General features: G+C 38.4%; 2 protein-coding genes across 2 annotated transcripts in view; one reads left to right on the plus strand and one right to left on the minus strand.

The window, feature by feature from the left end:
* Positions 1-14258, plus strand: part of CFAP47 (cilia and flagella associated protein 47) — a 423400-nt gene that overhangs the window by 257094 nt on the left and 152048 nt on the right. Inside the window, exon 46 of the mRNA XM_074358969.1 lies at positions 885-1248. Within this exon, the coding sequence (XP_074215070.1) occupies positions 885-1248 (364 nt within the window). The remainder of the gene's footprint in view (positions 1-884; positions 1249-14258) is intronic.
* Positions 556-1243, minus strand: LOC141576327 (glycine cleavage system H protein, mitochondrial-like). The gene has a single exon (XM_074359243.1). The coding sequence runs from the start codon at positions 1114-1116 to the stop codon at positions 595-597; it is 522 nt and encodes a 173-aa protein (XP_074215344.1). The 5' UTR covers positions 1117-1243; the 3' UTR covers positions 556-594.

The raw sequence follows: 14258 nt of genomic DNA on the forward strand, positions 1-14258 counted from the left end.
ACTAGCAAAGTCATTAAATGAAATATTAACAGCAAAAAAAACATAATTAAGAAGTTGAATATTTTATTAAACTGTTTCTTATTTTCCTGCAAGGCTGTTGCTTCATTGTATAAAAATAGCACCAACAAACACAGAATATTGCAAAATTAAGATAGTACTGTTTGTTCTTCATCTGACACTGTACAACTAACAAAAACTTTTCTCTATTGCCAGTTATTTCCAGTGGGAAGATCATTAAGTATTTTCACCCCAAATCCAGGGATGTATGTAAGCAAGTTACAATATTATATAAGGCTTAAGACTACAATGTTACCCTTCAATTACATACTTTTTATAACTATAACTAGTTTTTACCACAGATAATTTCAGAAATTCTGAATGTTATAACTAGAGCCTAGCCTAAAAATCACAGGGTGCTTTGAAAAAGATGCACAGTATTTATCTGATGCTGTTAGTTAAGGGGTATTTTCTGGTAACATTGTTGCAAGTAGTTTCTTTTACTAAAAGCTGCTTTTTAAAAATCTATCCACCACTAATTTAAGACAACTATCTAGATTAAGTTGTTTCAAACTAGTTTATTTAAGGGTTCCATTTTCACTCTTCAATAGATTTTATGTATTTCTCATATGCTTCTTCACTCATTAGTTCATCTAGTTCTGAAGGATTACTGAGTGTCATCTTGATCAGCCAACCATCTTCATAACAAGATTTGTTGACAAGTCCTGGATTTTCTGCTAGAGCTTCATTAATTTCAGTAACTTCTCCAGATAGAGGAGAATAGAGTTCACTAGCAGCTTTCACACTTTCCAAAGCACCAGACTCCTCTTGTTTGTTCAATTTTGTCCCAACTTCAGGCAGACTACAGTAAACAACATCTCCTAAAGCTTCCTGTGCAAAATTGCTGATTCCCACTGTTCCAACACCGTTTTCTGTCGTTATCCATTCATGTTTGTCTGTGAATTTACGCACGGAGAGCAGAGCCGGGCCGGTGCACAGCGTCCGGACTGCGCCCGCCCGCAGCCCCCAGGGCCGCGGCAGGCAGGGTGCGGCGGGCGCAGAGACGGCGCGCAGGCTGCAGACTGCGGCCGGCACGCTCCGCGCCGCTAGCAGCGCCATGTTCGCAGGGGTGCGGAGGGTCGCGGCGCAGAACCTCGGGTACCCCGGCTTTGCGGGGGCGGGACGGGGGTGGCCCCGGGCCGGAGCTAGCCGGAGCGAGCTGGCTGGACTGGGATGGGGGCGGGGCCCCGGGTGGGGCGGAGCTTCTATCATTTCTGATTCTAATAATTTGAATATTTTGTCTTTTTCTCTTGGTCCATTTAGCTAAAAGTTTGTCAATTTGGTTTATCTTTTCAAACAACTAGCTTTTGGCTTCAGTGATTTTTCTCTGTTGTTTTCTTTATTTCATTAATTTCTCCTTTAATCTTTATTATTTTTTTCATTCTACTTCTTTTAAGCTAGGGTGCCCTTCTTTTTCCAGTATCTTAAAGTGGAAGGTTAGGTTCTTGATTTTAGATTTTTTTTCTTTTTGTTATAAGCATTTATAGCTATCAATTTTCCTTAAGTACTGCTTTAGCTGAATCCCATAAGTTTTTGTGTTTTATCTTCATTTTCACTAATTTTAAAGTATTTCCTAATTTCCCAGGGTTTTTTCTTGACCCATTGAGTGTTTGAGTGTATTAACAATAAAAATAGATGTTTTCAAAGGCATGTTGAAATATTCTGAACCACACAATGCAAATGTAAAGCTTCTCTCTTCAAAACTAGAGAAGATGCTCCAGAACTCTGCTTGTCCTTCCCCACCTCCTCTTGTATCCCCAGCAGTGGTTCATGAAGCAGATTCTCATAAGGCTGGGGTGCTGGTGAATCCAGTTTGAAAGCCACTGATTATTCCAGCATCCACATTTATAGATGTGGAAATTAAAACCCAGAGAGGTTAAACAGTTTAACTAGAAGCAAGTTGTTTGTGGCAGAATTCACTGTGAACATGTATCTTCAGCTTCTTTGAACAAAGATGCTGAATGATGGAATACTTTATTCAGCAACTATTTATTGAGAGCCTGCTGTGTGTAAGCAATGTTCAGGCCCCAGAGATATAACAATGAACACAATAGAGAGGGTTCCTGTCTTTCAGAAATTTGATATGGAAAGTTGTCCCTAGTGTTTGCCATCCTTGGGGCATATGCTTTGAATAGCATTTTCATTATTGGTTTCCACTCTTCTGTGACTCATTCTTTCATTCCATCTTGTGACTCAGGGTATTACTTTTTCAGATAACTAACCAGTTAGATGTAGTGAAAGTGATTGTAACATAGAGAAATATGGCTAATCACATGAGAAGTTAGCCCAAAATTTGACTTCAGTAATACTGTTTTAATAAAGAGGATATCACCTCTGATTTTCAATTTCAGATGGTCTACCAATTATGAGTAACCAGATTGACATACCATATGTGTACAGTTGTCAGCCCTTTTCATAACTCTCAGCCATTAATATTTTAAATCAATTGTTTTTACCACATAATACCTGATTGAAAATGATACATAGTCTTCCCCTGTTCGATCAATTTTTTTTCTAATACTTGAAGGTTCTTGAATAATAGTCACTCTTTCTATTTTTCAGAAAAAACAAAGGTACGGTTTTTTTAAATGAATTCATTTTATACTTTCATGTATGGTGGTTCAAAAAGGGATTTTCATTAAGGTGTGTTAAATTTCATGCAGAGGACTTTAGTAGTGAAATTTAGAAATCAGGCAGAGTAATTAGATAAGTTAACCATACTAGATAGTTTAGAAAAATCTGATTTTGCTTGTCACTGCTATATCATTTTGTTTGTTTTGGTGAACAAAACATAAAACTTTTTTTGCATTTTTAAAAAGTGAATGTCAGAAAAATAATGTCTGGAATGGAATTTTGTCTTAAAGTTTGTGGGCAGTTGTAGTACTTACTTGAATGCAATGGATGCTAACTTGTGGCACATTCCACTGTAACATACACGTAGGTGTAATAAAGCATAAAGGAAGTATTTGAAGTCAGCTTCTTTTAAGCATTGTGTCTATGATTGTTTACCATTCCTTTGTTTAGTACATTTCTTCATTTTACTATTAAACATAGAGTCTTAGAGACTTTTATTTTGTCTTTTATGCTTCAAACATTTTTTTTGATCTTTGTCTTTTGTGTTTTAATAAGTAAAGTATCATGACAGATACTATGATGATAGTTCTTCTGGAAGAAAATAATAATCCTGTCTTTCCTCAGAGAGGTGCCCCTGACCACCTCTGGAATGTGGAGGGCTTCCCCCAGTGCACCTCACCATCTCACTTACTATAGAACCATCTGTGGATCAACCATTAGGAAAATGGGGGTCTGGTGATGGAGTAGAAAAGGGAGTGATGTTAGTTTCAGTAGTTGGTAGGTGAGTAGACACTTAAAAGATAAAACCATGAATACCTTGTCTATAAATTTCAAGGTCTGACCATTAGTATTTATGTTTTAGTGATAACTCTCCTTTCTGTCATTTTTTTTTAATCCTAATCTGAGTCATTGATATGTGTCATCGTTGGAGAATGTGTTCAAGGGCAGTAACAGTCCTGTGCTCCCCTCTCCTGATCATGCTTCAGGGCGCAGAGCTAATGATTACAGTATTGTCCTCAATTCACAAAGCTGTCTAATGGCAGTGCTCACAGATTCCTTGGCTGAGTCAGAGAATTGGATCATGTGCTCTTGTAATCTGGCCTCAGTCCGGGCAGCCTCAATGGTGGGCAAACGATGGCACTGCTGAGAATGTTCACTCCCATCTCTTTCCATTTCAGGGTAACTCTTTTCCACGTCTTTTCTTTGCCTCGCCTGTGGGGGATTATAACTTGATTGGAACACTGAATTTCTCCCTTCTGTATCAACTTCCTTTTACAAATATCACATTGTTCTTTTCATTTTATTTCAAGCCAGCAACCTTGGTGTTTCTCAGAAAAAAATGATTTTAGACTTGCAGTTAATATTGTGATTTTTGAGGTGGATGTTATACAATAATATATAAATCTTTACCAAAATATTTGAGCCATAATGATGTGATTCCCACAAATCTCAAGATAATGGGAAAGAAAGAACTAGAAATGCTTATTGGATAAGTTAGGGAAGGATTTCTGTAGAGGAATGATTACTTGTTTTGACTTGGCATACTACCTGTTATCTCACATATAAAAATAATTTAATTAATAATTTCTATATCTGTATCTAAGTTGTGTTGCTTTTCATTTAATTATTTGTCCTACAAATATATCATTAGTTGTAATATTTCTACCTCTTCCATTTGTTACTCCAAAAGGTAAAGACCCCAGTTCTTGTTACACCCAATAGATAAGTTTACAGTCGAGAGATAATGTGTTTGTTGTGTAGTGAAAGATTTTAAAAGATTTATTTAAAAAAGGAAAAGTACACCTCCAAGAACAGGAGGCAGGCTGATCCAAGGGAGGAAAAGTGGCATTTTTTTTATCTCCTCTTCCTCTTATACCCTTGCTTAGTGGTGGTCTCTTGATTGATTCACAGCTCTTATCCCTGGAGTGCTTAGTCATGTTTGGGCCCTTTGTGCATGTCCCTACCAACATGGTGTATACAGAAAAACCCATGGCAGGGGGGGCGGGGAGCAGCTGAACTGAAATGTTAATTACAATACAATGAACATTGGGTCATGTCTGGTTAAGTCCTTTCTGCTACTGTGCAGTCATGGCTGTCGGGTTCTAACTGGTTTCTTGCTGGCATTCATTAAGAAGAAATAAAGTCCTTTTATGCTGGAGGCGGGCATAATGCCATCTTCTGGACCATCCTCCCTCTTCTCCACCTATCTGTCCAGTGCCCCCACTTATCTAACTATCTAACACATTCATCAGGTTTTCTTACTTTTTAAAACTTACTTTTGTTAGAAATTTTATTATATTTTATTGAAGATTAAAAATGGTTTCATTCATTCATTTGGATTTGTTTTTAAGGGATTCAAATGATAAAGAAATCAGACTAAGTTCTCCTCAGGAAGCTTATAGACTCCTGTAAGTTATAGCAGTGGGTTCATAATAACCCTGATACACAGTTCAAACTGTGTGCCTCTCTGTTACGTGGAAACTTGGCTGACCTCTTGGTAGGTGTCTTGCCAAAAGACACAACCAAGCCAAAGATCAGGAGAAGGAAGTGATGCAGGAAAAACAGATGTGGGGTGTGAGGAGGGCCGTGTCTTGGGATGTGCCCCCCAAGTGTGGGTCCATGGCTTCACACAGGAAAGAATTCAAGTGTGAGCCACCGTTGAGTAAAGGTAGATTTATTTAGAGAGATACATACTGCATAGAGTGCAAGGCAAGAGAAAGACAAGGAAAGAGGTGTGAGTTGGGTGCTCAGGTTAAAGTAAAAGTAGATACACACTCCACAGACAGAGTCTCCAAAAAGAGGTAATGAAAAAAAAGGCCACTAGGCATGATGTTGCCAGTTTTTATGGGCTCAGGAGCTTCACATGTCTATAGGTGGAACCCTTCCACCTGCCCTGGGGAAGGGGCTGGGATTCCCAGGCATTGGGCAACTGCCCATTCTTTGGCCTTTTGCGGTTAGCCTTGGGACAGTCATGGCACCTGCGGGCATGTTATTTATCACGATGTTACAAAGAGCATATAATGAAGCTCAAGGTTTACTAGAAGTCAAACCTCCCACCAACTTAATCCTCAAGGCCAACTGGGAGTTGAATCTTCCACCATTTTGGTGTTAATTGCTGTCATTCCTTGAATAGCTGTGCCCTGCCCCCTTCCATCCTGTCTCAGAAGGATTTATTACTTGCACCAAGTAAGGAGAATACCAGGGATCTTTCCCAAAGCAGTGTCTCCCTGAACAACAAAATTGGGGAAGTTTTAAGCTAAGGGTTCCTACATACTCTTGAAGGAGCTTGAGCAGAGTACAGCCTTAGTTGATTGAAGTCATGAGGGTCAGAAAAGTTCAACATCATCATCCCTTAGGTTCCGTTTAATCTGGTGGTTGAGTGCCCGAGAGGGAATTTAAGTTCTAGAAAACAGTTTGAGAGAGTGCTTTAGGCTAGTCTTCACCATTGAAATAGAACTGGAAGTCTTTCTAACTGATTTGTTATCTTTGCTGTTGTTACTTCTCTTGCCTGATAACTTTGTCTTTTTGTTCTCTTAAGACCATCATTGCTGAGACTTGTTCAAGGGCAAGTATTATGGTTAGGCTTAGATCATACAGTGGCTTAAGCTAAAAAAAATGGCCCCTCTGATTTGCAAATACTAACTACTATTAATATAAAATTGATTAACAACAAGGTCCTACTGTATAGCACAGGAAACTATATTCAATATCTTGTAGTAACCTATAATGGAAAAGAATATGAAAAGTAATGTATGTATGTATTTGTATGACTGAAACATTATGCTGTACACCAGGAATTGAAATGTTGTAAAATTACACTTCAATTAAAAAAAAAAAAAAGGGCTTCTTAGGTCAAGAAAGTCATTCCTGGTTCTCTTTCTTCGGGGATCCCTTACCCTATCTGCTTACACTTTCATTGTGAAGGTAGCCATTCCCTCTGTACATGCCAGTTACTGAGTCAATACATTACCTCTGTTGCTCCTGCTAGTTTTGGTTAGGTTTCTGACACTTAAAAATGAAAAGTGATTTGAGAAATGAAGAATCCAAAGCCTATATTCTTTCCACATTGCCACTAGTTGCCAAGCCTGGTTGTACGTCAGTGGCTCCTGGGTATCTTTTACAAAATACAGATTCCAGCCCCAAATCTAGACCTGCTGAGTCATTCCCAGGTTGGAAGAGGCCTAGGAATTTGTATTTAAACAGCTTCCCTCCAGATGACTGTCATTGTTAACCCAAATAGAGTTGGGGAACCACTGCTGCACAACATAATGCTACTGCTTTATAAGTGAAGAAAGTAAGACCCAGAAAATTTAAGTCCGTTCAGGAATCCATATGAGATTGTCACATCAAATCTCCTGAGTAAGCATTTAGGTCTACTAAATCTTTGTCTATTGCTGTTTCCATTATGCTGTGCTGTATAAAATAGTCATACTGCTCTTTATTCTTAGGTTAGTAATTGTCTTAGTTTGAGTACCCTAGAAAATGGTGTCTGAGGCAAGAATTAAATACTGATGCTTCAGTTGGGAGGTGCTGTCTGGGAGGAAGAAATTTTCCTCTACCCTTCTAGGTTCTTCTGGCGGTCTAAGAATTAAAATGACATGAAACAGATTAACAGGAGAAAAATCAAGCCAAGTTTAATAACATGGAGACATGGGAGAGACTAATGAAAACTGAGTAACTTGCCAGAATGTCCAAAGCCCTTACCTTAAATAGCATCCTCAGCTAAACACGAAAGAGGATGTTGAGGGTGAGGAGAGTCAGTTATGGGAGGTGACCAGGAAAAGCCTAGTGAACAAGGGTGATTGTGATACAGAGTTAAGCCATTGCCTTCTCCACTGATAATGAGTTTCTAGAGGTTTGGTCATCCTCCTATTGCTGGTACAAAGAGGAATTCACCTTTATACATGGAGATTTCCTTTACAGTGTAAATGTTTCCTACAAAAGGGCAGTCCCTACTTGGTTTTCAGAGTCATTCCCATGTCTGCTGTTTCTCAGAAAATAACCAGCTTAAAATAATTAATATGCCAAAGTGTCATATTTTAGGGTGGCAACATTCTGTTCCCCTGCAGTGCAGACTCAGGGCAATGAGCGTGAGAAAAAAGAGAAACAAGGAAGGGAAGAATGGGAAGCAAAACAATGAATGGTGCCTGGGCTGCTACCTCCATGTCCACTACTTACCTCCATGAAGAGAGACAACAGGTCACTCAGCAGGTGTCACTTTTGAAAAGCTGTATGACGAGAAAGTGCCCCTGAGTAGTCAGTGTGTGAGAAGAAGGAAAGGAGTTTTATCTACATGTTTACCTCTTATCTCCTGCTCCTGTCTGCCAGATTTTACTCCATGGGAGTTAATGGTCCTAGGTTTCAAGGAGACATCCCCTGGCCCTATGGAATGCCAGTTTCCATGCCCTACTGTGGCAAGTGGAGCCAGAAATTCTAAGATTGGGACTGGTCTACCTGTCTGTAGAGCTGCAGCCAAGAGGTTGGCTCCATTCATTCTGGAGGAAGTTACAGGTCATCCTTAGGCAAAGGTACATGGAGATGGGATGAATGGTTGAATTTGCTAGAGGTAGTGGAACGAAGGGAATCTCAGGAAGCACATTAAATATATCCCCTACAGCAACGTTGTCTTATTGTTAATATTTTTAAGTATTCTATCAGTTACACTGTCTGTCTGCAACTTTCAAAAAAGACACTGTGCAGTTTGATTCCCTTTCCCCTACCAGCTCTACTGACATGCTACAATCACAGGCCCTGAATCAAATCTCATCTTAGCCCTGGGATCTAGGGGAGCATCTCTGCTGACCACCAGTCTCCAGTGTCATCCCTCCTGTCTCATGAGTACTATTCATATTACCAAACTGAACTTGAGTCTGCTCGCCCACACAGTAAAGCCAAGCTACTGACACCAGGTTGTGGAGAAGGAAAGTACAGCGTTTACTGCAGGGTGCCGAGCGAGGAGTCTAGGAAGTTAATGCTCAAAAGCTCCAAACTCCGTGACGGGTTTTAGGGAAGGGGTTTTAAAGGCCAGGTGAGGGAGAGAGTCATATGGTACACGATCAGCTGGTACAAAGTTCTCTGACTTGTTAACAGTGGTTAACATCATCAAATCCTCAGGCTCCAGCTGGTCTGGGGACTATGAGCTCATGGTCATCATGCAGTTAACTTCCTCCATCTACTGGGGGTTTTAGTATCAGCAAAACAGCTCAGAAATGTGCATTAGACTTACCTTTGTCCTTCAGGGAGAAACTAAATATTCTGTGACCACTGTATATGTGATTTTTCATTTCACTTGTTACCAGTTTGCCTGACCCAATTTCTATCTTTGTTGCTGTTTCTGTATGTTCACATTCTTTCAATTATTAATTCTTGAGCCAGCCTTTTGTAACCCAGGGAAGGCCTAGGAGGCTAAAAGCTTTCTACAAACAAGAGGCAGGCTGAGGAAATTGGGAATGGGGTGGGTGAATCTGTCCTGAGAAGGCCCCATAGGGTCTTGCTTGGTTCCGGTTCCATTCTGACCCTAAATCTGGCAGCCATGGCTTCTCATTGATATGTTCTCATCCTTGTGATGCAAATCCCTCTTTCCATTGTGTTCTAATACCCAGGCCTAGGTTTCTACTTTATTTCTTAAAATACAGACATGTTGTTGCCAGACTCCCTCCATGGGTATAGTCCACTCTTACTGCCATCCACCCTTGTTCTGACAGCCCCAAGACCCCTCAAACAAAAATCTTGCCACTGAACTTGGGATCCTGGGTCTTTCTTGACTGGATTGGCCGCTGACATCAACCTGACCTAGTTCCCCTTTTCTCTGGGCCACTTAACCTGATTATAATTTCACTTCCTCCTTTTGAAAATCCCACTCATCACTGTTATTTGACTAAAAAGCCTTTCTCATCTGGTTGTCTTCCCACACCCATCCTCCCATAGTCAGAGTTTACCACTTGTTTAGTTGCCGGTGTATGTCCTGTCCTAACTTTTGGGTTTTCTGCCAGCTCCAGGTTCTTTCTTTCTACTCTGCACCGTGCAATAATGAGACTTGGTTGTGTTTTATATTATGAAAGAAAATACACTTTAGAGAGGAGGGTAGAGCTCAGTGGTAGCGTACTTAGCATGCACAAGGTCCTGGGTTCAATCCCCAGTACCTCCATTAAAAAACAAATATATAGATACATAGTTTAACTCACATAGTTTGCATAACCAAGTCAAAATAATATAATATTCAAGACTGTGTATATTCTTTATCCTTACAGTTTTAATATAAGATGTTTTCAGTTCGATAGATGTCTTAAGTTGCCTTTTATTGTTTTATATCTGTGGACGTAAAGGCTGCAAGTAAGAAAAGAATGTGAACTTTTAAACAGTGTCTTATTCTTCCTACTAGGTGTTCAATAATGAACATATGCTATGCAACAAAACACTTAGGGAGGCATTTAATCAAAAATTGTATAAACCTTTTCCCCTGGTCTGAGTCCTAGAGAATGTGCTGTTTATTGGCTTGCTAACAGCTCATTCAGACTAATCTGCACACTTAGTAAATCAATCTACAAGAACTTAAAATTCAACTATGTTGAACACCTTTTATTTTTAATACAAGACAATTAGAGAAAGTTTATGGTTTTCAGAATTGAAAATGCAAAACACAAAGTTAATTTGCTATCGGCAGTCCCTTACTTCCTTCCTCATAGAGGGGTTAATTGGAAAGTGAAATCTTATTTCAGTTCTTTTCTTTTGGAAATTTTGTCCTCTGGGGGGGAAAATGGGAAAAAGACAACTTCCTAGCTAAAACACTGGCAAAGTTACCATTCCATAATAGGCTCTCTCCTAATTTTCCATTAAATGATCCATGAAGACATACAGAAATTCAGAAAATCAGTAGCAATGGAAAGGAACGATAACAGCCAGCAATTTGCATAAATCCTATGAGGAATTCTCAGTAATTACTGAGCTGATGTGGCCTGATTGAAAAAACACTTTTAATAAACCTCCATAGGCTGATGCTCAATTAAAACATAATTTAGGTATGAAGAGGAAGCTGTCTAGCCCCATGATCTGCCTTTTCCTCAGAAATTTATTATTTGCACCTACTAGAAAACTAGGAAGCTGCCTCCCAGTTGCATACCTCCTGATACATAGTAGGTGTTTTAAAATATTTTTCTGGTAAATGTGTATGAGATACTTTCCAAGGTGTCTTTCTATGGACACTTTTTTATTTGCACTTCTGTTAAGAAAACATACCCCACTGGACTTAAAATTACTATAACTGTAAGGGAAAATGTGGAAGAACATCATTGTTTCATAAGGATGTGTAGAATCCAGTATGCAGATCTGGTAATGGTGACAGAGATGGGAAAAGTCCAAGTGATTTGTGGTGCATGTTATTGGTGGGATTAAAGTTTATCCATTGACGAGAAGATAATGAGATTTCCTAAAATGTAAATTTCCCCCTAGATTATTGGAAAACTTCCAGTGAATGTTAGAATATAGCCTCCCTATATCTAATAGACAGATGCTTGTTTGATAAGGGAATTGGCTCAAGGGTATGCACTGAGCTACCTCATTATTTAGATCTAAGAGATCATTGCAAAATGAAAGGGGAGTGAGACCCTATACAAGTGAGCACTTAGGAAAGATAACCCTCTGCTATTTATAGAAGCAAGTGAAAAAAGAAAAAACATCTTTTTTTAAATGCTAGAAGTTAAGAGGGCCACCAAAATTTGCACTTCAATGGGTTATCATGAAACAATAGAATGGCAAAGACTAGAGAAGTTCTGAAAAGCAACAAGAGAAAAAGACACATTATTTTCAAAGGAACAAAAATTACACTGAAGGTGGAATTACCAACAGGAACAATAGAAGCCAGAAGACAATGGTATTACAATACTGACACAAATTAACTGTCAGCCTAGAATTTTAAATCCCAGTAAACTATCAGTCAAAGAGATAAAAATATTTTCACTTCAGTAATGAAATTGGGACAATTTAAAACTCACAGACGTTTGCTAAAAGAACAAAGGAGGATCTACTTATGGATGAAGGAAATTGAGTTCAGAAGAAAAAATTGGGATCCAAGAGCAGTGGTTAATAAAATAATAAGTGGGTAACTCGCAATGAACGTTAACTATGGAATTAATAACACATAATTCAGGAGATATAAAAACAAAGTGAACTCAGTTACTGGACAATAATTGTATAAGGAGGGAGTTATTGCCATTATAGACATGTAAGTTTTTTGTATTTTGGAGAATAGGTTTGAACTATTTTAAGACTTTTTATTTAACATACGAATGTTGAAAATTTGGGACAACCAAAATATATTGAACATATAATCTCTAAACCAGAGGAATGTGTTGAAGGAAATAAAGAAAACTTGCAGAGTCCAATAGAATACAAGAACAGTGAAGAACTAAAGAAAAGACATAGTAAAAAGAGGACAAAATGAGGTATTAAACACAAATATATCATTAATCACAATAAATATAAACAAACTAAGCCAAAAAGTTGGTATTTACACCATGTAAAGTGAAATACAGCTTTATGCAATTTACAAAATTACCTGGTAAAGTATCCAGAAACTTATGCTGGGTACTGACTAATCAAAAAATAGCTAGCATAAGTATAGAATAAGTAGCCTGTAAAGCAAATAAATGTATTACTTTAAAAAGGAGTTATCCAGTGCAGAGAAAAAGTTTGAACTTATTTCCACTTAATCGCATAATCTCAAAATGTACAAAACAAAAATTGGCAGATATGGAAGGAAAATGAACAAATCCACAATTAAAGTGAGAGATTTTATTCTACGTCTCTCAATAATTGACAGATCAAGCCAGCAAAGCATTAGTAAGGCCCTACGAGACTTGACCAGATAAGTTTAGCTATTCCTAAACCTATTAAGCCCAGCTTGACTGTGCTGGAAATAATTGGAAATTCCTCCCATTTACTTATTACAGCATGTTGATATCTCTCTGTGGTCTTTTTCCTGTGCTTTAGGGAACCTGGGGGATGTATACGTACTGCCTTTCAGCAACATATGCTAGGGAACTGCACACCAGTCGTTTCTGCTTGCAGATACTTAAAAAGTTCATGGGGAGGCAAACCCGGTATTCTCAGCCTTTTGGAGTTGGTTAGCAAAGAAGGTCACATGCCAGTCTCTTAGCATCCCCCAGACTTTCTTTTTCCTTCCTCAGTTCTACATTTCCTCTCTCCTTTATTTATATCCCCTTTCCTTCTTCCTTTCTTCTTTTTTTCCTTTTTCCATTTTTCTCTCTCTTCCTAGCTCTCTCTTTCTTTTCTCCCTTAAATATTATATTGTTTTAGCTCTTCCTGGTGATAGAAAAGCCAAAGTAGTTCAGCCAGCCTCTTTTGAAGTGCTAAGACCCATTTTAACCAATATTTCAAAAATTGAATTTGTCAGTAATTAGTATGGGTCTTTATCATTTTAAATTATTGTTATTTTATTCAAAAGTAGAATAAATTTGACAATTTTAGTAGCTCAGCCATTGAAGAAAATAGTTTTTACCTGAGTGGATGATACTAATGAAAAAATTTTACGAAATAAATCAAGCACACCCTAAAATTTGGAATTGGTAAACTTTATTCTTTTTTTATATGAAATCTATTGGCACACTTCTTGTTTTTGATATTAAATGAGTAAACTCAGTTAAGAGAAATCATTAGCACACAGTGAACTACTTACTTTGCCAGGGAATTTGTGAGGCAGATGCTCATATGCTAAAAAGAACATAGTGAAGTAACTAAAATGCGTCAAATTCCAATTATCATGTGATTTGGTCCTTTATGTTGGGGAACACTTGGTAGCGGGCAGGTGACATGGGTTGGTAAAAAGAATTTACCAAACGCAAGGGAAAGTTTAAGAATAAAGGAAAGTTTAATAGGTTTGCTGCTATAGGCAACAGTGGGCCACACAGACAAGAGGTGCCTGTGTGTCCACCGAGTGTGAACATGCAGGGTCTTTTAATGGGGACGGGGCTGTGAACACAAAGGGACGGGGAACAGATTTTTGATTGGCTGTAAGTGAGATAAGGGGCTCTGGTATATGGGAGGATAGTGGATTTATGACTCCAATAAGACGGAGATGTAGGCTGACACAAGCAAGGTAGTAGAATTTATGACTCTGATAAGGAGACATGGACTGAGACAAGTCAGCCTGAGCTACGGTGAGGCTAGCCATTTCCTGGGGCTGTTAATTGTGCTATGGCAAACACACGTTATCAGGAGTTTATCTTCTGAAGAGGATCAGGCTGATGCCTAAGGGCTGGAAGTTTGGGGGCCTCAGGTCCTCGGCAGGCACCAGTTGGCACTGTACTTTACTTGTGCAATAGGGAGAAAATCTACACTGAAACTTTCCAGTAGTAGATGGAAGTGGGATTAGCATATAGGCCTAAAAATTATCTGAAAATATAATTACTCATACATTAATTTACAACTAGTAAATATCTATTATAAATTCATTTTATAAATGAATTCATATCATAAATATGGTTATTTATTCTCTTGATACTTCATTTTCTGAATTAAGAATTTCTGACTGTTATTTGCTAATGATATACCTAAATAAAAAGCTATAGGAGATAAAACCAGTTTACTCTATTCCTTAATCTCATCCACAT

The sequence above is a fragment of the Camelus bactrianus genome, chromosome X (assembly GCF_048773025.1).
Source record: "Camelus bactrianus isolate YW-2024 breed Bactrian camel chromosome X, ASM4877302v1, whole genome shotgun sequence".
NCBI classification, from domain to species: Eukaryota; Metazoa; Chordata; class Mammalia; order Artiodactyla; family Camelidae; genus Camelus; species Camelus bactrianus.